At 44.9% G+C, this 24,300-nt stretch overlaps 1 protein-coding gene across 3 annotated transcripts in view; it reads right to left on the bottom strand.

The window, feature by feature from the left end:
- The window catches only part of LOC143940909 (granzyme A-like), a 52,715-nt gene that overhangs the window by 22,915 nt on the left and 5,500 nt on the right, over positions 1-24,300 (bottom strand). The window contains exon 2 of one of the 3 annotated variants that reach the window (XM_077462732.1): positions 23,250-23,397. The exons of the other annotated variants lie outside the window; for them this stretch is intronic. Coding sequence (XP_077318858.1) covers positions 23,250-23,301 — 52 coding nt within the window. The 5' untranslated portion in view covers positions 23,302-23,397. The remainder of the gene's footprint in view (positions 1-23,249; positions 23,398-24,300) is intronic. 3 annotated transcript variants of the gene reach the window in all.

The following is a 24,300-nucleotide window of genomic DNA, read 5'->3' on the forward strand; positions in this document are numbered from 1 at the left end:
TGCTGCAGATGCCTGTGTTATAGAAACAGAACAACACCAGCAATAAGGGGTAGCTTCAGGTGTATACTGTGCAGGAGGCACAATACACCCACTGTAACTGCACTAGGTTCACAAGCAAAGATTACACTGTCGGCCCACAAAGTTCTGGATTTGCCGAACGGGCGAACAGCTGGTGTTCGAGTCGAACATGCTCGAAAACCGAGCTCATCCCTAGTTACCACAGAGGTTGGAGACATGCAGTGAATGATCTTACAGTGGGAGTGTTCAGTCGCATTGCTTTGTGACTTTGCTAAAGCAGGCAAATGATGCGTCTCACTTAAATCACGATTGCATAGACGTTACGCTGCCCATAGACAGCTGTGTCCGGTCCCCCCCTTCCCCCATGCACGCACGCGGCCTGGTATGGCTCAGGAGGGGGGGTGCTCGCTCGTCCCCACCCCCTTTCCTGGCCGGCCGTATAGCGTGCTCGGATAAGGGTCTGATATGGACCTAGGGGGGGACCCCCACACCGTTTTTTCGGCGAAGGGATTCCCCTTTAAGTCCATACCAGGTGACGGGGCCAGCGATGCCTCCTTCTCTGGTTCTGGCTACCTGGAGCCGTGCTCAAAATTAATGGACTTTCCTCCGTGTGTGTGTGGGCGAGTCCGTTCATTTCAAAAGTACGGCGGATAGTCTTAATCCGCTGGACCGTGTGTGGGCAGGTAGCTCGTTCGGAAAGTCTGGCGGTTTGTCCGCCAGACTAAGTCCGCTGAATAGTCTGATACGTGTGTACGTGGCATCGCAGTGGCCAGCAGTTAACACCCATCTTTCGCTTATTAAACTTCCTCCACAGATTATTTCTTCATCTTCTCTTTCAAGCCTTATGAAAACCATGTAAGGTCTGGAGAAATGAGCAGCTTCACGTCCATTTATTATTTTCATCCTGGCCCCTGTGAATTAAGACATGGATTTCTTCAATCATATAGAGTATATACAGAAGTACCTTTATGAAATTCTAAACTTGCCCACAGCATGAAGAGAACATTTGACAGATTAGGCTAGTTATAATTGGCAATGATATTATGTTGGTAGGCCTTGTCCAAGTGCAAACAATGTTAATTTGCGGAGTTGGATATTCCTGGACAATAGTTATCACTGTTTATGCCCAGTGGAGGCTGGTGCTAAACTTTTGTGGGGGGGCGGCAAACAAACCCTGCCCCCCAGGTCCGCACTCACCCCTTCAAGATCACAGTGCCATGGCTTACCTGGTGTCCTATCACATTGTGTCCCCCATCAGATAGTGCAGTACACAGGACACACAGATTCCGAAAATAGCCGAAGATGAACGGCGCCTGTGCCCTGAGTCCAGGTTCTAGCCCCACCATCCAAGTGGACATAGAGTTGGAATAAAAAGAGCTGAGCACAGCGAGGCCGTGCCTGAAGCGTGTCGAGCAAAGCGAGCCCGCAAGGGGCCCTCTAATATTTCCAGCTTTATGTCCGCTTGGATGGTGGGGCTAGCAACTCCACTCACGGCACAGGCACCGTGAATCTTCAAAGATTTCCGAATCTCCTTCTGCCCCGTACTGCGCAAGCGCTGCGCCTGCGCAGTACGGGGCAGGCACTATCTGATAGATGGACTCTATATGGCAGAACACCGACTTTTCCTCCTGGCTAAAAACTGCAGCTGCAGCCATCACCCCGGTACAGCCACTTAGAGTCAAATGACATACCAGGTAAGGCAAGTGGTTAACATGTTAAGGTGATTTTAAAAGGTGTTTTTAATATTTCTAAAGCCCAGCTGAACCCTTATATTTTATTAGTCTAATGCAGTCCGGCTGGAGATATATTGCTTGGGATTGAGACCAATACTCCCAAACGGACACAACACACCCACATGCAGTGCTCCAATCAGTAACATGCACGCTCTCTCACAAGCTCCTTCCTTCAGCAGCGTTGTTAATTGGAGCGGGGGGGGGGGGGCATGTTAGAGGGCTGTAAATTGCCAGTGCTGCACTCTGTGTGATAGCAGAGGTCCAGATCTCTAGTGTGCTGCCAGCACAGGACAGCTTGATATAGGGCTGCACTAATAATATTTAATAATATGAAAAATTACCTACCCATATGTTACTTTCTAGCTTGCCTGTCTGCATTAGACTACTAAAAGTTAAGTGTTCAACTAGACTAAATCTTTGGCTTTCACAAAATATACCTGGTTATCCTATTATTAATATCCTTGCTCAATTACTTTTTGCTATAGGCTAAAAATCCTCTATATTCTTGTTTTCCAGTTGTGCTCCTGCATTGTTACCCTGTCCCATTGGCCATACCTCCCAGCTTTTGAATTTGAGAATGCGGGACATTTCAGGGAGACGGTGACCTGAGTGCCCCAGCAAAAAGTGGGTGTGGCAAAACATGATAGTGGGAGGGGCATAAGTCTGTGGTTAAAGACAACCTGGACTGCATTGTACTTATAACATGGCTTCCTTGCAGTGGCGGAATTATAGGGGCCGCTGAGATTGCCATGGCGACTGGGACCCTTGCTGTACTCTTCAATAGGAGGAACGGCAGGGGCTGCTGTGAGGAGCTCCCCGATCATCAGCTGATTCTGAACTGTAATGCGGGGAGCTGTCACAATAACCTAAAGTGAAAGCAAAGTGTGTGCTGTGCTCTTTGTCTCCCCCTACAGTGCAGTACCCGGCAGGAAGCGCTAAGGAAAAGGACTGCTGTTTTTTTTAAGAGACTATCTATCTAGTGTGTGTGTGTGTTTGTGTGTGTGTGTGTGTGTGCATGCAGGTATGTATGTGTGTGCATGTATGTATGCATATGTATGTATGTGAGTTTGCATGTGTTTATCAGTGGTGGTGCGTCCATAAGGAAGCAGAGGCGCCATCCCCCTCTCTCCAGCCACCCAATCTATGACCAATGGAGAGATTTATGCACAGCATGAATCTATCCATGACCACCGTTGCCACCCCCATGATTTACAGCGACAGGGTGTTTTTGAAGCACCTGATTAGAGCCAAAGGCTCTAATAGGCTTCAAAATAGGTGAACTGCGAGCGCCATTCTTGACGTTCACAGTCCACCTAGGTGTGTTAGAAAAGTAAATTAATATTCACTTTCCTAACACTGAACAGCCTCTCCACCAATCAGGTTTGTGGGTCTGTTGCCCATCACCTGAATGGCTGAAACGATAGATGCGGTTATTGGACACCTATCAGGAGGAGATGACGGGAGATAAGGACAGCAGCAGATGTATGGAGGGCCCCGCTCGTGGCCATCACCTGCTTCCCCACCAAGACAGGGTGAGTGCCAGGCAGACGGCAAGAGGACAGGGGGGATTCACAGTGGCAGCATTCGATGGCACAGTTGCAGCATTTGATGGGCACAGTGGCGGCACTTGATGGTACAGTGGCGGCATTTGATGGCAGAGTTTGATGGGCATAGTGGTGGCATTTGATAGGCACAGTGGCGTCACTTAGGGGTGTACTTCAAGGGTGCCCTGACTGGAAAAAGATTGAGAAACACCGACATAGAGGAACCGATCTCTCCATTTTCCTCCTGCAGCCACTGAGTGCCTGTGGGAGGGAGAGGAGTAGAAGCAGGGGGAAATGGAGAAATTGGCTCCTTTATATGCAGCCACCCACTTGTGACCAGGCCCTGGTGTTCCGCCACTGGCCTTGGAGAAAAGGGCCCTGACCGGGGGTCAGGGGGGCTCTCCATGGTTTCTTGCATAGGGGCCTGAGGGTTCTAGTTACGCCACTGCTTCCTTGTACCTATAAAGTATGCTTTGATTGCTGTGCCACAAGCTGGCGTCTTAGGGATACAAATAAACCTCAGTACAATCATTTAAAATAAAACTTCCAATACATCCTGTTTTGTATACACTGAAAATAGACAGAGAGCTTAAAATAGAGGATTAGAAGGACCTGAGGAACCCTGGGATGGAGCCAAAGAATAAGTACTGCAGTAAGTGTAGCACATAGTAGCAAATGATGGTCAGTGGTCAAGCTGTGCCTAACAGTAAGAGTGGCTTAAGGTGGGATGATTAAACAGAAGCTGAGCCTAGTGGCTGTATACAGTGCGGCATTGCTTGAACAAATGAACATCAGAAGGAAATCGTATCTCAAATGTCAGACATATGCAACATAACACTTAAGGCTCATTCACACTAGTGGTTGTAGGAGTGGTAAAACCATGGCTTAACCACAGGATTTTACCACCTCGCCAAGTGCTCCCCCTTTACCTGCAGAGGCAGCAGCTGGTGGTGTACATATTCTGCAGCCATTATGCTTTGCTTCATGGCTGTGGCAGGAGTTATATCCCCTGATGCATTGGCGGCCACTACTGTCCACCAGTCATGACTTATTCAAGTGAATGGGGACGCTCTCCAAAGCACTACTATTTCAAATCGTACCACACCAAACTGCATAGTACTGCTGTACCATGTGGTTTGGTGGCCGCAAACATGCTGCCATTAACAATTAACGGCACCCACGTGCATCTCACAAGGGCAGCATGGTGTATACAGTACAGGAAATGCACAAGGAATGGGCCTTTCCTGCACTTGTTACAGTGTGAACCAACTTTTAGGGAGAAAGATGAGAGAGAGAGAGAAAGAGAGAATCACTATGGTGCATGGAAAGCAGGAAGAAAGGATCACTATGGTATATGTAAGAAAGGAGGTATCACTATGGTACATGGAAGGCAGGAAGAATCACTATGGCACGTTGGGCAGGAAGGATCACTATGGCACCTGGGAGGATCATTATGGTGCATGGAAGGCAGGAAGGATCACTATGGCATATAGAAGGCAGGAAGAAGGGATCACTATGGCACATAAAAGGCAGAAAGGAAAGATCACTATGGCACATGAAAAGCAGGAAAGAAGGATCATCATGGCACATGGATGGCATGAAGGGTCACTATGGAACATGGCAGGCAGGAAGGGAGGATCACCATGAGCCATGGAGGGTCACTATGACACATGAAAAGCAGGAAAGAAGGATCATCATGGTACATGGAAGGCATGAAGGGTCACTATGGAACATGGAATGGAAGATGGATCACTATGGCATGTTAGGCAGGAAGGATCACTATGGCACCTTGAAGGCAGGAAGAAGGGATCACTATGGCACATGGAAGGGAGGATCACTATGGAACTTGGAAAGCAGGAAGGAAGGATCACTATGGCACAAGGAAGGCAGGAAGGGTCACTATGGCACATGGAAGGCAGGAAGAAAGGATCACAATGGCACAGAGAAAGGCAGGAAGGAAGGTTCACTATAGAAATCGGAAGGCAGAAATGAAGGATCACTATGGCACATGGAAGGCAGGAGGCACCGCTGTGGTATATGGAAGGCAGGAAGGATCACTGTGGCATATGGAAGACAGGAGGAATCACTATGGCACATGGAAGGTAGGAAAGATCACTATGGCACATGGAAAGGCAGGAAGGATCACTATGGCACATGGAAGGAAGGATCACTATGGCACATGGACGGATCACTATGACACCTGGAAGGACCACTATGGCACCTGGAAGGCAAGTAGGCTTACTATGGCACATGGAAGGCAGGAAAGATCCCTATGGCACATGGAAGGCAGGAAGAAGGGATCACTATGACACATTGAAGGCAGGGAGGAAGGATCACTATGGCACATGGACGGCATGAAGGGTCACTATGACACATAGAAGGCAGGAAGGATCACCATGGAACTTGGAAGGCAGGAAGGAGGGATCACTATGGCACATGGAAGTCATGAAGAGTCACTATGACACATAGAAGGCAGGAAGGATCACTATGGAACTTGGAAGGGAGGATCACTATTGCATATGGAAGGTAAGAAGGATCATTGTGGTATATGGAAGGCAGGAAGTATCACTATGGCATATTCAAGACAGGAAGGATCACTATGGCACATGTTAGGCAGGAAGGATCACTATGGCACATGTTAGGCAGGAAGGATCACTATGGCACATGTTAGGCAGGAAGGATCACTATGGCACATGTTAGGCAGGAAGGATCATTATGGCACCTGGAAGGCAGGAAGAAGGGATCACTATGGCACATTGAAAGTAGGAAGGAAGGATCGCTATGGCACATGAAAGGCAAGAAAGATCACTGTGGTATATGCAAGGCAGTAAGGATCACTATGGCACATGGCAGGCAGGAAGGATCACTGTGACACCTAGAAGGCAGGAAGGATCACTATGGCACATGGAAGGCAGGAAGGATCACTATGGCACATGGAAGGCAGGAAGGATCACTATGGTATATAGAAGAAAGGAAGGAGGGGTCACTATGGTACATTGAAGAAAGAAAGGAAGGATCACTATTGCACATGGAAAGCAGGAAGGGTCACTATGGCACATGGAAGGCAGGAATAAGGGATCATTCTGGCACATGGAAAACAGGAAGGAGGGATCAATATGGCACATAGAAGGAAGGCTGGCTGGTCCCCAAAATCTTGGGCAGTGATATCAGGATCACTGCTTTAAAATTCCCGCCTATAGAACCCCTTCAAAGCCACAGAATTGGCTGCATGCCTAGGGTTGCGAGCAGGCACAGGGGGACATAGGGAGGAGGTAGAGCAGACTTAGCCCACCTTCTCTCCCATTCTGCAGCCTGTACGGTGGTGAACAAGCTAGCGGGCGGGCAGGGGAGGTGGGGTCTGTGCTGGCTGGGCAGTGCACGCCGCAATGCGCACCTGACTGGGGGATTAGTGGAGTTGAGTGCCAAAACATGTTTTCCGGCACTGGCCTCCTCTGTGGGACTCAGCCCAAATTCTCGCTACACTGGGATTTACTTGAAATTGCAGGATGGTCGGGAGGTATGCACAGGCATCTGGTGGCGCTACAACAGGTAATTTCAACACAGATTTTGCAGACATGAGTCACTGTTATCAGTATCAGGGAACTTTCCCTGAAAAATGACATGCAGCTATTACTTGGAATGCATGTACAGTAGACAAGAAATGGCTGCAAAGAGGCCGCAGCCTATGTATTTATTTACATTTATTTGAACAGGTACCAGGAAGAGTTTTAACAATCAATATTGTAGCTGGCTGTATTTTATCAGTTCTGCCACTAGATGGCATGTTGTGAAATAAAATAGATTGTATTCGTTACGCACATCCCTTTTGTATTGCTACATTTTATTTCTACATTTGTTGAATTTTTTTTTGTTAATGTGTTATTAAACCCAAAAGCAAACATTCATTATATTGCAGCTGGCCAAATCATAGACGCGATAGCTGTATTCGTTTTATTTTCATCTGTTAATCCAGCAAGTAAAGTCTATTTTTTCAAGATCTCCTTCAGATGTACCAGATAGAGTGCTGAGACAAATCATCTACCACTGACAGGGTTCCTTACAATGATCAGCTTCTATTTATGCATGTAAAACCTTTTATTCCAAAAGAAAAAATGGTTGCTGTAATTGCTTATGTACTTGCAGTGTGAGCTGGAGTTTGGCTTCCGTTTGTTAGTGTATCTAAATCTGCTTTTGTGCGGGGCTTAGTGCGCCCATGGGGGGACCCGGAGAAAGTGCTCACTAGTGCCCCCAAAGGCTGGCTGAGGCTGCCAATTAATGCAAGGCTGGCATTAAACTTAAATGATAAGGATAAAGAATACATGCACTTTTTTTTTGCAGGTAAAAAAAATTTGCATTTATTATTTTTTGTTTCTGGAGCCTCTAAAGCAGGGGTCCTCAAACTACGGCCCGCCGAGGACATTTATCCGGCCCACCCCATCCAGGGCCAGATTCCTGACAAGCCAGGCCTCGGGGCGGGCTGGTTGTAACACAGCAGGAGATTGCTGTGTCACAGAGCTCACTGTTAAAATTTTGAGCGCGCTGTGGTAAAAGTCCCGCCCTCCTCCTAGACCAGCTCGTGTGATAGAGGCAGTGTTCTGTCTATCACACGAGCTGGTCTAGGAGGAGGGCGGGACTTTTATCACAGTGAGCCCGAACTTTTCACAGTGAGCCCGAACTTTTCACAGTGAGCCGTGACACAGCAGCAGGAGATGCCCGATGTGCACACACACTGATTGGTGAAACATTGTTTGGCACAGTAAGGCTGTGAGGGGGGCTTGCAATGATGGTGAGGGGGGGCTTGCAATGATGGTGAGGGGGGGTTAAAATGATGGTGAGAGGGGCTTGCAATGATGGTGAGGGGGGGCTTGAAATGATGGTGAGGGGGGCTTGCAATGATGGTGAGGGGGGCTTGCAATGATGATGAGGGGGCTTGAAATGATGGTGAGGGGGGGGGCTTGCAATGATGGTGAGGAGGGGGGCTTGAAATGATGGTGATAGGGGCTTGAAATGATGGTGAGGGGGGGCTTGCAATGATGGTGAGGGGGGGGGCTTGAAATGATGGTGTGGGCGTCTTGCAATGATGGTGAGGGGGGCTTGAAATGATGGTGAGGGGGGGCTTGCAATGATGGTGAGGGGGGCTTGCAATGATGGTGAGGGGGCTTGAAATGATGGTGGGGGGGGCTTGCAATGATGGTGAGGAGGGGGGCTTGAAATGATGGTGAGGGGGGGCTTGAAATAATGGTGAGGGGGGGCTTAAAATTATGGTGAGGGGGCTTGTAATGATGGCGAGGGGGGGGCTTGAAATGATGGTGAGGGGGGCTTGCAATGATGGTGAGGGGGGGTTGAAATGATGGTGAGAGGGGCTTGCAATGATGGTGAGAGGGGCTTGCAATGATGGTGGGGGGGTTAAAATGATGGTGAGAGGGGCTTGTGATGATGGTGAGGGGGGGGGGGCTTGAAATGATGGTGAGGGGGGCTTGCAATGATGGTGAGAGGGGCTTGCAATGATGGTGAGGGGGGGCTTGAAATGATGGTGAGGGGGGCTTGCAATGATGGGGAGGGGGGGCTTGAAATGATAGTGAGGTGGGCTTGCAATGATGGTGAGGGGGGCTTGAAATTATGGTGAGGGGGCTTGAAATGATGGCGAGGGGGGGCTTGAAATGATGGTGAGGGGGGCTTGCAATGATGGTGAGGGGGGGTTGAAATGATGGTGAGAGGGGCTTGCAATGATGGTGAGAGGTGCTTGCAATGATGGTGGGGGGGGGGAGTTAAAATGATGGTGAGAGGGGCTTGCAATGATGGTGAGGGGGGGGGCTTGAAATTATGGTGAGGGGGGCTTGAAATTATGGACACTTGCACACTTGTTATGACTAGCAGTGGCAAATATGGAATCGGACATTGACCATCTCATTAGCCAAAAGCAGGCCCATAATTCCCATTGAAATACTAGTAAATTTGTTGATTTAACTTTACTTGTTCTTCATTTTAAATATTGTATGTGTTCCCATTTTGTTTTTTCACTTTAAAATAAGATATGTGCAGTGTGCATAGGAATTTGTTCATAGTTTTTTTTTTTTTTTAACTAGTCTGGCCCTCTAACGGTCTGAGGGACAGTTAACTGGCCCCCTGTTTAAAAAGTTTGAAGAGCCCTGCTCTAAAGCATGACACCATCGATCAGCAGATTGCTAGGGCCGTGCAGGTCTCCTGTAGACTGTCAGTGTATCTATGTTCCTGTACATCCTGTACAGGCAAGCAGATACAATCTGACAGGAAGAGCACTATGGAGCTCCACAGCGCTATGGTAGTTCATTGAAAATTACAAGCCAACAACCTTGAAGGCTGCTGGACCTTGTAGTTTTTCCTTTCACAGAAAACTGTGAATGAGTGACTCGGCTAGGTGGGTAGAGCTCAGCTTGGGCACTTTTTTAAATTTAAATAGCTGTCAGATCTGGATGTCGGGGGGTGCAGAGGCTGGTCCGGTCCCTGAATATGGGTGTAACATGCAAAAGGTGAACTTATCCTTTAAAAGCAATGCTTCTTCGAAAAGTACGCAGTAATCTGTGGCACAGTTTTTAAATGCATTACAATATGTACACTTCATAACTCTTCTATCTGTATTGTGCAGCATTTCTGAGCTGGCTCTGCTGAGCCTATACCAGACTCCATCAGCCCAGTAACCCATCACCTCGTTCCCAATGACATTGATTCGTATGTTTCACTTGAATACTAGTAAGCTGAACTCTTGTACATATCTCATGATTATTCTTCCCTCGAGGCCTCACACCATCTTCTGTTACTACCAGGCTGGTTCCCTAGGACACCCCCTGCTGTAAGTTGGACCCAGTACTGGCATTCCAAGTTGCTAGGAAAGTATCCTAATGCCATGTACACACGATCAGAATTCTTGTCAGAAAAAACTATGATGGTTTTTCCATCAGAATTCCGCTCAAACTTGGCTTGCATATGTTGCGGGGACATAATTGTGTATTAATGTAGTTATGTTCATATCAATGTTAAATCTGTGGACATTGCGATGGCTCAGTGTTTGGAGCCACCTACTGATACATTCTAGTAATGCACAGATATGGTGATATTAAAATACAAAGACTTTCATAGGAAGTCATGTTTGTTTTGGTAAGAGGTTTGACCTTTGTTACCCAGGAGTCTGTGTGACCTACCCATGAACACTCTGATATGCAGTGCATGCTGGGTAGGGTATAAAAGGGACTGCAGCGGCCATATTTGGTCTCTTGGGACCACGCTGCCTGCCTGTGCAGAGCTGTGTTGAAGGTTCTCGGGCACATTGGCAGACAGTCATCGCGGAGTGCAAATAGGACCATTTGCGAGGTGACTTGACAGAGCCTGAGAGCTGGTAATCGGATTGACGAGGGTCGGAGACGCTTGTCGGAGTAGCGGAGGACTAGATCCAGTCGTTGGAGCGACACAGAGCATCTGGCCCAGCCTGAGCGGAAGCAAGCTGCAGTTATCGGACCAAAGCCATCACCCCGAACTCTGATCCAGTTGGTGAGCGGGTTACGGCCCATCATTTAATACTATTGCACCCAGTTAGACTTACTCACAGGCCTTGCTGGAACCTGTTGTTCCATGGAAGTGAAACTGAGCAACTGACATTTAGTAGGCTTGAGGCCCGGTTCACTTTAGCGCCCAAGTGCGATTCCAAGTTCTTGGAGTTATACCTGGAGTATTCTGAGTTAACTTTCTACACTTACCCCTTTGGATTACAATTACCTGAGGAACCATTTAAGCTAGCGAAGAAAGAAGATAAAGGAGGGAAATACTATAAGTGAGGCCTCACATAGACTTTAAGTAAGGGGAGCTCCCAGATCTAGATAATAACGTACTTGCATATTGTTTATTGTATCTGACTGTTGATTCATGCTGTACTGACGTTCTACGTTGGGACGACAGTGCAATACCTGTAATCACTTATTTGTTATACTTTCAGTAAAAAGTATTTCTGGTTAAGAGTACAAGTGTGTGTGGTCTACTGTCTTTCCCCACCAGGTGGAGCCAGAGGATCCTGAGGGATCGCTACAGGTACCTTATACTGTTTATATTGTACTGTATTATTATTGCACCACAGCTGTGCCAAGGGGACAGAGTTACATCAGTGTCACGTGTCATCAGTGACACTTAGTGCCATCTGTCATCAGTGCCACATCAGTGTCACGCGTCATCAGTGCCACATCAGTGTCATATGTCGTTGTCCTGGGGCTCCAGGGCCTTCAAAAATGTAGGTAGATAGGTAGTCAAGAAGTTAGATGTGTAATTTATGCTCCTAGAACATGTGACGGTGCTCCCTGCATGTTGGGCCTCTCTATGTGGCCAGGCCGTGCAAAAGTCCCACACATGTGGTATTGTAATACTCAGGAGGAGTAGCAGAATGTGTTTTGGGGTGTCATTTGTGGTATACACATGCCATGTGAGAGAAATAACCTATTGCAATCTATTTGTGGAAAAAAATCTACATTTTGCAAAGAATTGTGGGACAAAATGACATCATAACCCTCTCCATGCATCTTACTAAATACCTTGGAATGTCTACTTTCAAAAAAGGGGTAATTTGGGGGGTATTTGTACTTTCTTGGCTTGCTAGGGTCCCAAGAAATGAGATGGGTCACCAGTACATCAGGTGTGATAACTCTCTACGGCCTCTTTCACATGACCGATCCGTTCAGGTCCACCTGTCAGTTTTTTAGGCGGACCTGAACTGATGCTCCATAGACCTCTATCTGACATCCGACCTGCTCTGATCCTTTTCCATCCGTCATCGGATCGGGTGACGACGGACTCTGTGGTCCGTCGTCATCCGATCTCCCATAGGGGAGAGCGGCGCTCTGACAGGTCCATCCCTGCGCAGTGGGCAGAGACAGACCTGTCATCTTCCTTCTCAGCGGGGATTGATGGAGTGATCCCCGCTGAGCAAGTGGATGTCCACGGAGCCCTAACTTTCACAAAGACCAAATGATATCCACTAATTTGGGTTATTTTTACCAAAGATATGTAGCAGTATAAATTGTGGCCAAAATTTATGAAGAAAAAATTATAATTTGCAAAATTTTATCACAGAAACTGAGAAATTTGTATTTTTATTTTTAATTTTTTTTTTTAATTTATAGCGCAAAAAAAACAACAACCCAGAGGTAATCAAATACCACCAAAAGAAATCTCTATTTGTATGAAAAAAAGGACAAAAAATCATTTGGGTACGGTATTACATGACCTTGAAAGTGTGAGAGCACCGAAAGCTGAAAATTGGTCTGGTCACGAGGGCGATTTAAGTGCCCAGTTGTCAAGTGGTTAAGGTGTCTACATCAGAAAAATATTGTCACTCAATTGTGACTGTCTGATCAGAAGACTGCCATTATTTTAGATAACTAATTAGGTTATATATAGAGATTACAAATGTCAATAGAATCCAAACCTAAAAGTTGTGATTATTACATGTTTTAAAAAAATACAAATTATGCGTAGGATGGCAAATAAAAAAAACTTGATGCAGTTTGGCTTGCAAAAAAAAAGTCAACTCTTCTAGATCTGTAGAACAGAAAGTTGTAAAGTATTTATTTGTTATTTTTTTTATTGGATTTTGTTTTATTTTTGCTAGAGAAACCTAGTGAAAACCTATTACTACATATTATAACATATAGACAACAATGTAAAAATCAAGTAATATATACAATAGTTTTTCTATGCTGTTAAAGCTTTGATTCAATGAGAATTTACTAGATATTTTCATAAGAATATAAGAATATGCTTGTGCTGTAAAAGGGGTCTCTAGCTATAATGTGACAGTTGTAGAAAAAAAAATACGTAACCTGTCTTCAGTTTTCCAATTTTTCCTTTCAAAATGGAAAATTGTATCAAATACTTACCGTAATTTTCCTTTCCTGATGCCAAACCATGGCAGCATACTAGTGATAGAGCTCCACCTCTTGACCACTCCCTCAGGACCAGTGAATACCATAAATGAAGGCATGGTTAGCCGCCACCCCATTCTTTGTAACAAGCCACATACCGGAAGGGACATGGGTGGGTTCATATGCTGCCACGGTTTGGCGTCAGGAAAGGAAAATTACGGTAAGTATTTGATACAATTTTCCGTTTTCCTGTCGCCAACATGGCAGCATACTAGTGATAAATAACAAGCTGATATGGTGGGATCTACTTGTCAAACCAATCTTGTAATGAGACAGAGGACTGAATAGTCCTTCCTACAAAGTCCTCTGATGACAACGCCCCCGGGTCTATTCCGTCAAATTTGAGTAGGAATGTTGGAGTGATAGTGATAACCCTGTACAGATGGGCACCATAGATTCTTTTGAATGTGTTGCCTAAGAGGCTTTAACCGCTCTGGTAGAGTGCTCTGCCGCCGCTGACAGAGGCTTGCAACCTCTAGTCCTGTACAGAACCAAGCCTGCTAGGATCCAGGCAGTAACTTCTTTCCCTTGATTCCCAACTGGAATGGGAAAAGGTTTATTTAGATGACCTGAAAGGGACAATTGTGGAGAGATGCTCCTTTAAAGTTCTGAAAATGAAGAGTACGTGTGACTTTCCTGTGTGAAGTTCTGGAAAGTTAGGCAATGTCCAGCTGTCTGCTAAAGAGGGATTCCACTGTTCCACTGGAATTTTTTTTTTAAAAGCCAGCAGCTATATATATACTACAGCTGCTGACTTTTAATAAATGGACACTCACCTGTCCCAGGGTCCAGTGTAGTCGGCAGCCGAGGCCAATCGATCGCTCGGCTCTCGGCTGCTGCGTCGCCATTCTCGGTGAGGGAATCAGGAAGTGAAGCATTGCGGCTTCACTTCCCGGAGTAGTGCAGTGCAATGGAATGGTCCGCGCTGTCTCTGGGACCCGTGTGTGTCCCAGCAGACAGCGTGGCGGGACAGGAAACAGCATAGACTCCCCATGCAGAATGATCTACAAGATCCAACTCTACTCTTTCTGGAAAGAAAGGAATACATTATATATATATTTTTTCTTTCTTACTTTGAAGCTCCAAGAGCTTGAATCTCTGATAACCTTCTGCTTAAGGTTCTTTCAATTGATACTGCCTTGTAAGTGATGGCTTGAACCGAACATTGCTCTGTTGGAACAAAGGGTTAAACTGATATGAGATCCAGCAACTGCAATAGATCTTGCTTCCTTGGTGACTGACTCCTCACGACTGCCCTCAAAAGTTGTGCAAACTGAAGGATTCTTGGTCCTTTTCAAATGTGTTATTGCCAATATAGCCCACACTCATGAGCTATGCGAGGATAGGTTAAGGCCTGGAGGAAGAAAATAAAAGCTGACACTGGAAGGACAGTAGGATCAACGTCTGGTCCTACCAAGAAAAAGCAAACTTGTTCCCGAATTAGACCTAGATGTTGTAAGTAAAATGTCTTCTCGCACACAACAAAAGTAGAGATCACTCTGGAGTGACCTGGATCAACCGGAGGTGCCCATCCTCCCTCTTTAGCGCCCCAGCTTGCAGTCCCAGTCTGCATATGTTATAGAGGGGAAATGTCTTCTGTATACTGAAATGAATGACCAGGAAAAACAGAGGGCCTCCTGGTCAATATGGAGGACTGGCTATGACAACTATGTTCTCCCTTGACAGCCTCAAGGGGAATCCCATTTACGGGAAATATTGAGGAAAATATATAGGTTAGATTTCAGTCCCAGGGAGAGACCAGAGCATCTGCCCCTTGTGCCTTGGGGTACAGACAAAATCATACCAAAGTTTGTGATTACTGTGGGAAACAAGGCGGTCTGTCTGTGGTAGGCCCCACTTGTGGACCAGCTCAGAGAAGACCTGGGTCATAGACCCACTCGTTGTGCTCTGGAAGCTTGTACCTGGTCAAAAGCAACTGCTGGGAGGTAAACTGTTTCAGAAATTTTGCTGGTGATCTTCCACCCCAGGCATTATGGGTTTCACCTCTCTCAATAGCATATTGCTGCGAGTTTCATCCTGGAGCTGAATATAGGCGACTGCTGCCCTGTTGCTAAACTGCAAGGAGATTGGCCTTACTACACATAGTCAAGGAGGACCAAAGTGCTAAAAGGGCTGTTTGAACCCCAGCACGTTCAAGATTGCCCTCCTTGGCTGGGAATGTCTGCTTGCCTTGACCGAAAGTCCTTCGCAGTACATCTTCCCAGCTGTCTTTCAGACATGATTCGTAGCCCTTCTCCAGTCTAAATGTCCTAATGGACCAAAACTTCCTCAAGGTCTTTCCATCACCGTGGACCGCTACTCATACTGAGTAACATTTATTAACTGTGTTCTATCCTGTTTCCTCCCTTGCACTAAGATTTCTAGTTGAAATTTGCGCAGGTGCCCCTGCACCCCAGGAATCATCTATATGCATGATGACATTGTGCCCAGATGACTGAGGCAATGAGAAGCCATCAAACAAGCAGTATTCGTCCTCATAAATCTGTTCCTGACTGTCACTACTTCCTCTGATGGAAATAAAACAGAGGAAATAGCAGAGCACCCCCGGGTATACCAACCAATGAGATGGAGAAAGGTTGGCTTTACTTTCCTTCTAAAGCATGAGGATAGGGTAGGCATCCTGACGATCCAGCAACCGCTTCCAGTTATGTGGTTATACTGTTTCATGGACTCCATCTTAACCCCCCTAGCGGTAATCCCAAGTCTGGCTCGGGGTAGGAATATACTGATAGGAGCGGTAACCCCGAGCCAGACTCGGGATGGCTTATCTCGATGCAGGGGAGGACACAGGGAGAGTTACTTACCTTGTCCCCTGGATCCAGCGATGTCCGCCGCGCTGTGTGATCGAGCTGTCCTCCGCTCGATTCACAGTGCCGAATGCCGCCGAGCTCCGTTCCCTGCGGCGTTACGGCGCACGGGAGCGGAGAACAGCGGCAAATTCAAAAAAGTAAAAACACACAAAACACACACAGCACTGTAATCTTACAGATTACAGTGCTGTATTAAGAAATACACACCCCCTTTGTCCCTAGTGGTCTGTGCAATGCCCTGCATGCACTTTTATATTATAAATACTGTTTTTTACTGCCTGGAATTTGGAGATTGTCCATAGCAACCAAAAAGTGTAAATTTTTCAGTGTTTTTGGATTTGATTACATTATTGAATAATTTCTATTATTCTTTATTATATTATAAACTTTATCATACCCGGGATGTCTGCTAGACTCTGGTTTGAACAGATTTAAGAGCGTTATTCCTAAGAATTACAGGACTACAAAATAAAAGGCGATTCAGTTCGCATTGTGCGCTATATAAGTATTTCATTCATTCATTCATTCAAAAGCCAGATTTCCGTGCAAAATAATTGTACCGCTTTCAGCACCTAATTCCAGACTGAATCATACCGCCAGGGAGGTTAAAGTTCTCAAAAAGAGGGCCCAAAAGGGTTCGTCCTCTTCCGATCTGCAACTGGACACTAACCAACCTCCCCTGCGAACTCCAAACAGGATTGCCATCCTCACTAACGGAAACAGGCAGTGGAGCCTTGCGGCTTCACTGCCCGTTTCCTATTGCGCATGCATGAGTTGTGCTGCGCTTTGTGAATGGGACGTGCTGAGTTAAGGAACACACAGTTCCCAGAACACAGCACGCCCCATTACCCAGAAGACAAAGCAGAGGAAGGGAGAAGACGAAGATCACTGAGGAGCAGGAAGAAGGCAGATTAGGAAGACTGCCTAGCAACAGGGATTTCTGGCCAGGTAAAAAAAATATTATTTTTCAAATGTTTTTTTCAAAAAATTTTAAGAATATTAATGCTTTTTTTTCTTTCTTTTTCTTTGCTTTTTCTTTCTCGGCTAATTAAAGAAAGAAATTAATAATTAATTTTAATCATAACTGAAAATGAATGTAACAATTTTAATCTAACTCAAGTATTAGAGTTGAGAATTTTTTTTTTTATTAATGTTTCATGTTCATGTTAATGCTATGGGAGGGGAAAATAAAGAGATGAGCTGAATTGTAGTTGCATATATATTAACTTATGAATCTACAGGTCCCATTTTGATGTAGCTGATGAAGGGTGGAGAAAGATAGTCACCAGTTCCTAAATTAAATTAAACTTTATGTTATAAAAAACTTATTTTTTATAACATTGTTCTAAACAAGAAGAGGATAATAACATGTGGGACCAAAACTTATGCTAATAGAGAGGTTAAGGATTATAATATATATAATGGAATAAAGTTGAATAGATAACTAAAATAGTCAATAGGGGGTTATTTGATGAGAGGGGGTATCTTTGTGCCAAAAATAAAAATAAATAATTAAAAATTAACGATTAATGATTAGCTATTAATGCTAAGAGGTTCTGTAGGATATGTTATAACATCGGAACATAAAGAATAGCCTGTTAAATAGGCCATACATGGGTATGACACAAATATTCTGTGTCAAAACTTAAAGTGGTTGTAAACCCTTACAGACCACTTTGACCTACAGGTAAGCCTAGATTAAGGCTTACCTGTAGGCCCAAGAAATATCTCCTAAACCTACACGGTTTAGGAGATATTTGCAAGAAGACAGGCACTGCTGTCTACAGCACGCAGGCGCACTGAGCATGCCGCTGCTAATGGCGATATGCTGTTACGGTCGGTCATCGCAGCTCCGGCAAATCACAGCACCGGAGCCACGATGCCCAGAAAGAAGATAGATGCTCAGTGGAAGAGGGGACATCGGTGACATCGCTGGCTCCTGTGTCAGGTAAGTGACACATAATGGGCTACTATGCGATGCATAGTAGCCCATTATGCTTTACCTTTGCAGGGAACCAAAGAGGAAGTAAACCCATCAGGGTTTACTTCCTCTTTAAAATGTGTGAGGAGAGGACTGTGGGGCCCAGATGAGGTCTAGGTGTGTGGAGTCAGGAATTCCTCTAATACGGATGTTAGAGGGTCTGGCCCCATTCTCATAATCCTCTAATCGGAATTGAAGTGTTAAATTCTCTTCTTTGAGGTTATATATTTCTTTCATAGTATCTTGTACTGAAAGTTAGATTTATTCAAATTTTTGTTTTCCAGGATAGCTGTACGCGTACCCAATTCTATAATTTCCTTTGTGAGGCTGCTTGTAATGTGTTCTGATGTTTGTTTTAGTGCCTTTTGTAACATTTTCTCAAATTGTTTCAAAAGCACAGGCGGAGCAGATACATTCTTAGAAGAATCTTGTGAGGGTAAAAGTTCCACATCAGAATCATCTGGAGAAGTTATTTGTACAAAAGGCTGCTTTTATATTGTGTGAGCGTGCTGAGGTGCTCTGTGAGGTATTCTGTGAGGCAGGAGCTGGCGCCATTCTGACTGCAGTTCGCGGCCATGACTCCTTAATGGAGGATGTTTTAAACTTCTGTTGCCTCCTAGCACCATTTTTTTTGGTAACAATTTGGTCTCCGGATTTGTGGGAGTAAGCCTAAGGTGATGGCAGATTTAGGCTGTATGACAGATTTTTCCTCAGTCATGGAGCGGAGCTCTACATTACTACTCAGCTACACTCCGCAAAAACGCCCCTCCAGTTTTTCACCTTTTAAAGCTTTAGGAGTACTTGGAGCACCTCTGCCTTTTGCAGCACAGTAAATGTCCTGTGTAAGGAATATATTAAAAGTAGGAGGTCACCCAAGAAAAGGCAGAGTGGTTCCAATTATTTTAGCAGTTGGTCATGACTGCAGGGCAATCAGAGGGGTTTCCTGACTCATAGGTGAGGTGAATTTTGTTGAACATCAAGATTAAAGTTAAAACCATACAATAAAATGTAATAACAAAAGGATAATATCATCCAAACAATCTACTGTACATAACAAAATGACTCAAATATTAAAAGACAATAAAAAATACATAAAAGGGAATCCAAGTCCTTAAAAATAAAATGCATATAAAGAAAAGCATTTGAAAGGTTAAAATTACATTACAAGTGTATTCCACAGATAAGTCCCAAGTGGATTTTGCTTCTTTATTACCCTTGTGCTTTTTTGTCCCCTAAAAAATAACTATACATTTCTAAAAAAAGTAATTTTAATTGAAATTGTTAACATCATGTTTAAATAATAAAATATTTCAAACTTTCCAGATGGCATATTTTAAACAATTATTAACCACTTTCAGACCGGACCATTTTGCTGGTCAATGACCAGAGGTCTTTTTACAATTTGGCACTGCGCTGCTTTAACTGGTAATTGCGCAGTCATGCAATGTTGTACCCAAACAAAATTTGCGTCCTTTTTTTCCCGCAAATAGAGCTTTCTTTTAAAGGTATTTGACTGACTCTGCGATTTTTATTTTTTGCGATATAAACGTAAAAAGACCGCAAATTTTGAAAAAAAATGATATTTTCTACTTTTTGTTATTAGAAAAATCCAATAAACTCAATTTTAGTCATACATTTAGGCCAAAATGTATTCAGCCACATGTCTTTGGTAAAAAAAAAGTCAATAACTGTATATTTATTGGTTTGCGCAAAAGTTGTCACATCTACAAACTAAGGTAAGTTTTCTGGAATTTACGCAGCTTTTAGTTTATGACTGCCTATCTCATTTCTTGAGGTGCTAAAATGGCAGGGCAGTACAAAACCCCCCCAAATGACCCCATTTTGGAAAGTAGACACCCTAAGGAAATTGATAAGAGGCATGTTGAGCCCATTGAATATTTTATTTTTTTGCCTCAAGCGATTGAATAATGACAAAAAAATATATATATATTTTTTTTTATACAAAGTTGTCACTAAATGATATATTGCTCACACATGCCATGGTTATATGTGGAATTGTACCCCAAAATACATTCTGCTGCTTCTCCTGAGTACGGGATACCACATGTGGTCGACTTTTTGGAAGCGTAGCCGCGTACGGGGCCCCGAAAACCAAGCACCGCCTTCAGGATTTCTAAGGGCATACATTTGTAATTTCACTCCTCACTACCTATCACAGTTTTGAAGGCCATAAAATGCCAAGATGGCACAAAACCCCCACAAATGACCCCATTTTAGAAAGTAGACACCCCAAGCTATTTGCTGAGAGGCATGTTGAGTCCATGGAATATTTTATATTTTGCCACAAGTTGCGGGAAAATTATAAACTTTTTTTTTTTTTTCACAAAGTTGTCACTAAATGATATATTGCTCACACATGCTATGGGCATATGTGAAATGACACCCCAAAATAAATTTTGCTGCTTCTCCTGAGTACGGGGATACCACATGTGTGGGATTTTTTGTGAGCCTAGCCGTGTACGGGGCCCCGAAAGCCAAGAACCGCCTTCAGGCTTTCTAAGGGCGTAAATTTTTGACTTCACTCCTCACTTCCTATTACAGTTTTGAAGGCCATAAAATGCCAAGATGGCACAAAACCCCCACAAATGACCCCATATTAGAAAGTAGACACCCCAAGCTATTTGCTGAGAGGCATGTTGAGTCCATGGAATATTTTATATTTTGCCACAAGTTGCGGGAATATTACAAACTTTTTTTTTTTTTTTTCACAAAGTTGTCACTAAATGATATATTGCTCACACATGCCATGGGCATATGTGAAATGACACCCCAAAATAAATTCTGCTGCTTCTCCTGAGTACGGGGATACCACATGTGTGGGATTTTTTGGGAGCCTAGCCGCGTACGTGGCCCCGAAAACCAAGCACTGCCTTCAGGATTTCTAAGGGTGTAAATTTTTGATTTTACTCCTCACTACCTATCGCAGTTTTGAAGGCCATAAAATGCCAAGATGGCACAAACCCCCCCCAAATGACCCCATTTTGGAAAGTAGACACCCCTAAATTTAGGGGTACACTAGTGAGACTCACAGGTAAAAAAGCACCTAGGCTGTCAGCGACTGTATCAAAACGCTACAAAAAAAACTGTTAGCGATCGCAGGGATCAGGCCTGACTCTGCGAACGCTGCAGTTATGTGTGTTGTGGGGGCTAAACGCAGGTGCTAGCAGGTATCTGGGCTGATCCCGCTAACAATGCGTTTTGGGAAACCTAAACTGCTGGCGACGCTAATATAGATCTGATCAGATACTATATTACTAAGGGAGGTGTATGCTTTGTGCGTGGGTGTTAGCGGTACTGGCACTAACCTGACGCTGCCTGGGGCGACGCAGACCTTATCTGACCCTCAAACTTATATCACCCACCGGGTGATCAGGGGGTTAAACCTTTATTAGGTAATAAATGGCGGGTGCCCTGAAACTATAAAAAAATAACTAACCAACCAGCGTCACCTGTAACAGTTATATGGTGATCACTGGTGAAAGGGTTAACTAGGGGGCAATCAGGGGGCTTTATGCGGTAGTATATGGGGGTCCCTGGCGCTATAAAAAGCTGCGGCGAACCTAAATACCTACCTGCCTAAATAGCGTCACCTGGGACACTAATACAGCGATCAGAAAAACGATCGCTTATTAGGCTGGGTTCACACTGGAGCGATGCGGGAACGCCACGAATCTGCGGCGGGTTCCCGCATCACACTGCCCTATGCGAACTGCTGGGAGTGTCAGTGAAATGTTAATGACACCCCCAGATCAGTTCGCATATCGCAGTGCGATCTGCAAACTCGGACAGGAATCGGATCGCATGGTGTGAACACCCATGCGATCTGATTCTGCTGCGGACCAAAAAAAGGGTCCCGTGCGAGTTTGCGGCGGGTGTGCGGTGGGTGCGACGCGAATTCAGCCATACTATCTGTATGGCTGAACTCGAATCGCACAGAGATCGGATGTGATTTGCACTGCAGTGCGGTGCGAATCACATCCGTTCTCATAAACCGCTGCAATGTAAACCCAGCCTTAGTGACACTGGCGACGGGGGGTGATCACGGGGTTAAACCTTTATTGGGGGGGTTAGGGGGGTACCTTAGAACTAAAGGGGGCTAACCCTAACTGCCCTAACAGTTATTACAGTCACAAATGACACCAATGCAAAAAAAATAAAATGCAATTGGTGTCACTGTGACTGGGGGTGCAGGGGTGATTGGGGGGGTGATCGGGGGGTGAAGGGGGGGTGAGAGTGTGCCTGGCATGTTCTACTGTGTAGTGTAGTGTTGGTGCAACTCACCGATCCTCTCTCCTCGGTGCCGGAACGAAAAATACCGACACGGAGGAGAGATTGCATCACTTCCTCTGCCTATGTTTACATTACAGGAGAGGAAGTGATGTCATGCTGCACTTCCATTCGTCAGGAGCGATCGCGAGGGGGTGGCCATGAATGAATGGCCACCCCCTCATCCCGGATCGCTCCTGAACGGATTCCGACCGCCGCTGGCACCGGGGTGGGGCCCAAACGGGCCCCCCACCCGCGGGAAGGCAGGTAAGCCCATATGCCTGCCCGTGCCATTCTGTCGACGTACATCGTCGTGCGGCGGTCGGCAACTGGTTAATCATCCAGCATCATTTTTGCTGGTTAGCAGTCAGATTGGTAAAACGGTCATCAAAAATATACCGTACTCACAATTAAAATCGTTAAGGTCACAGATCCCTTTCTATAATGGATACACTGTTTTCTAAACTTCCTGTGCATGGGTGCAATTCCAAAATAAGTGCGCCACAGTTTTGTCATTGCAAAAACTTTATCTGGGACACATATAGACGACTCCTTCATGGGCCTGGAAACCCCTGCTACTGATAAACCAGTCAAGAAAGGCAAGCATTTTAGACTTGTTCAATTTTATTTACAGGGAGATTTACTAAAACTGGAGCGTGCAAAATCTGGTGCAGCTCTACAAAGAAACCAATCAGCTGTTTTTTTTTGTCAAAGCTTAATTAAACAAGCTAAAGTGGAACCTGATTGGCTACCATGCACAGATGCGCCAGATTTTGCACTCTCCACTTTGAGTAAATCGACCCCCATGTGATTGGTTGCAAGGCTTTATTGCACCTTTTTGTTTGGCCTAATTTACAATGATAAACATTTTCTCAGCATGTTTTCTTTATTTCAAATGTTGTAATTTTTCTTACCTTCACAGAGAAGGAAGCACATTCCTGAAAGAAGCAGGAGGAGCAGCTTCATTTTTTCATCAGTACAGATACTTCACTTTTTCAAAATTTTGGGAAGGTAAGGTTTATATAGCCCACGTCTCCACTGCAATACAATCTCAACAAACATCTGTAACACACAGATACGAGTGATTTCCACTACTGAAAAAACTACTCAACTCCCTCAACACAAATTTTTCAGTGCTCATTAGTTACAGTATCTGATGACATTTGCACTCAACAATCTGAGAACTGATGAATACATTGGAGAGAATCAAATCAAACATGTTAGATTGATGAAACCCACAGACATATGTTTATGAAGGTTTTTTTCTTTTTTTACAGATCATGGTGGAGAATAGTGACTTTCAACTGGACTTGTCCTGTAACCAGGGGCGTTGTTAGGTGTCAAAAAGACCAGGGGCCTCAGCCCAAAGGCCGATAGTGGCACCGCGGGGGGGGGGTGGACCCGGGGTGGTCGTGTCGCGGGTGTCTTTGGCAGAGAGAAGGGGTTGTGTGGCGGGGGTAAGCTAACTTGCTGGTTGCTGCCCGGCTTACTAGTGCTGCCCATCAATGATGCATCAATGTATGACTCACCTACCTGACACACACTGACCTCACCTACCTGACATACATACATTGACGGACAGTACAGACATACATACACTGACCTCACCTTACTGACTACCTGACATACATACACTACACTGACCTGGCTAACTGACATACACTGAGCTCACCTACGACGAGTATTATATATACCTATGTTTAAGTCAGTATTAATCATATGCAGGGAGAAAAAATAGAATATATGCATTGGCATTGCGCACACATATTCCCTTTGTGCAATGCACACACCAAAACACATTGGCAGAAGAGTAAACTTAGACTCAATTAAAAAAATATGCATACAAAATTTCTTAATAAGTTGTATTTTTATTATACTTAAAACAAAGTCATCAACATCCAATACAAACAGATGCAGCAGGTTATACACATCAATTCACTACTTAAAAGTGCAATGTACTCACTG

The sequence above is a fragment of the Lithobates pipiens genome, unplaced genomic scaffold (genome assembly GCF_037356315.1).
Source record: "Lithobates pipiens isolate NorthernLeopardFrog02 unplaced genomic scaffold, aLitPip1_a1.2 Scaffold_3, whole genome shotgun sequence".
NCBI lineage: Eukaryota > Metazoa > Chordata > Amphibia > Anura > Ranidae > Lithobates > Lithobates pipiens.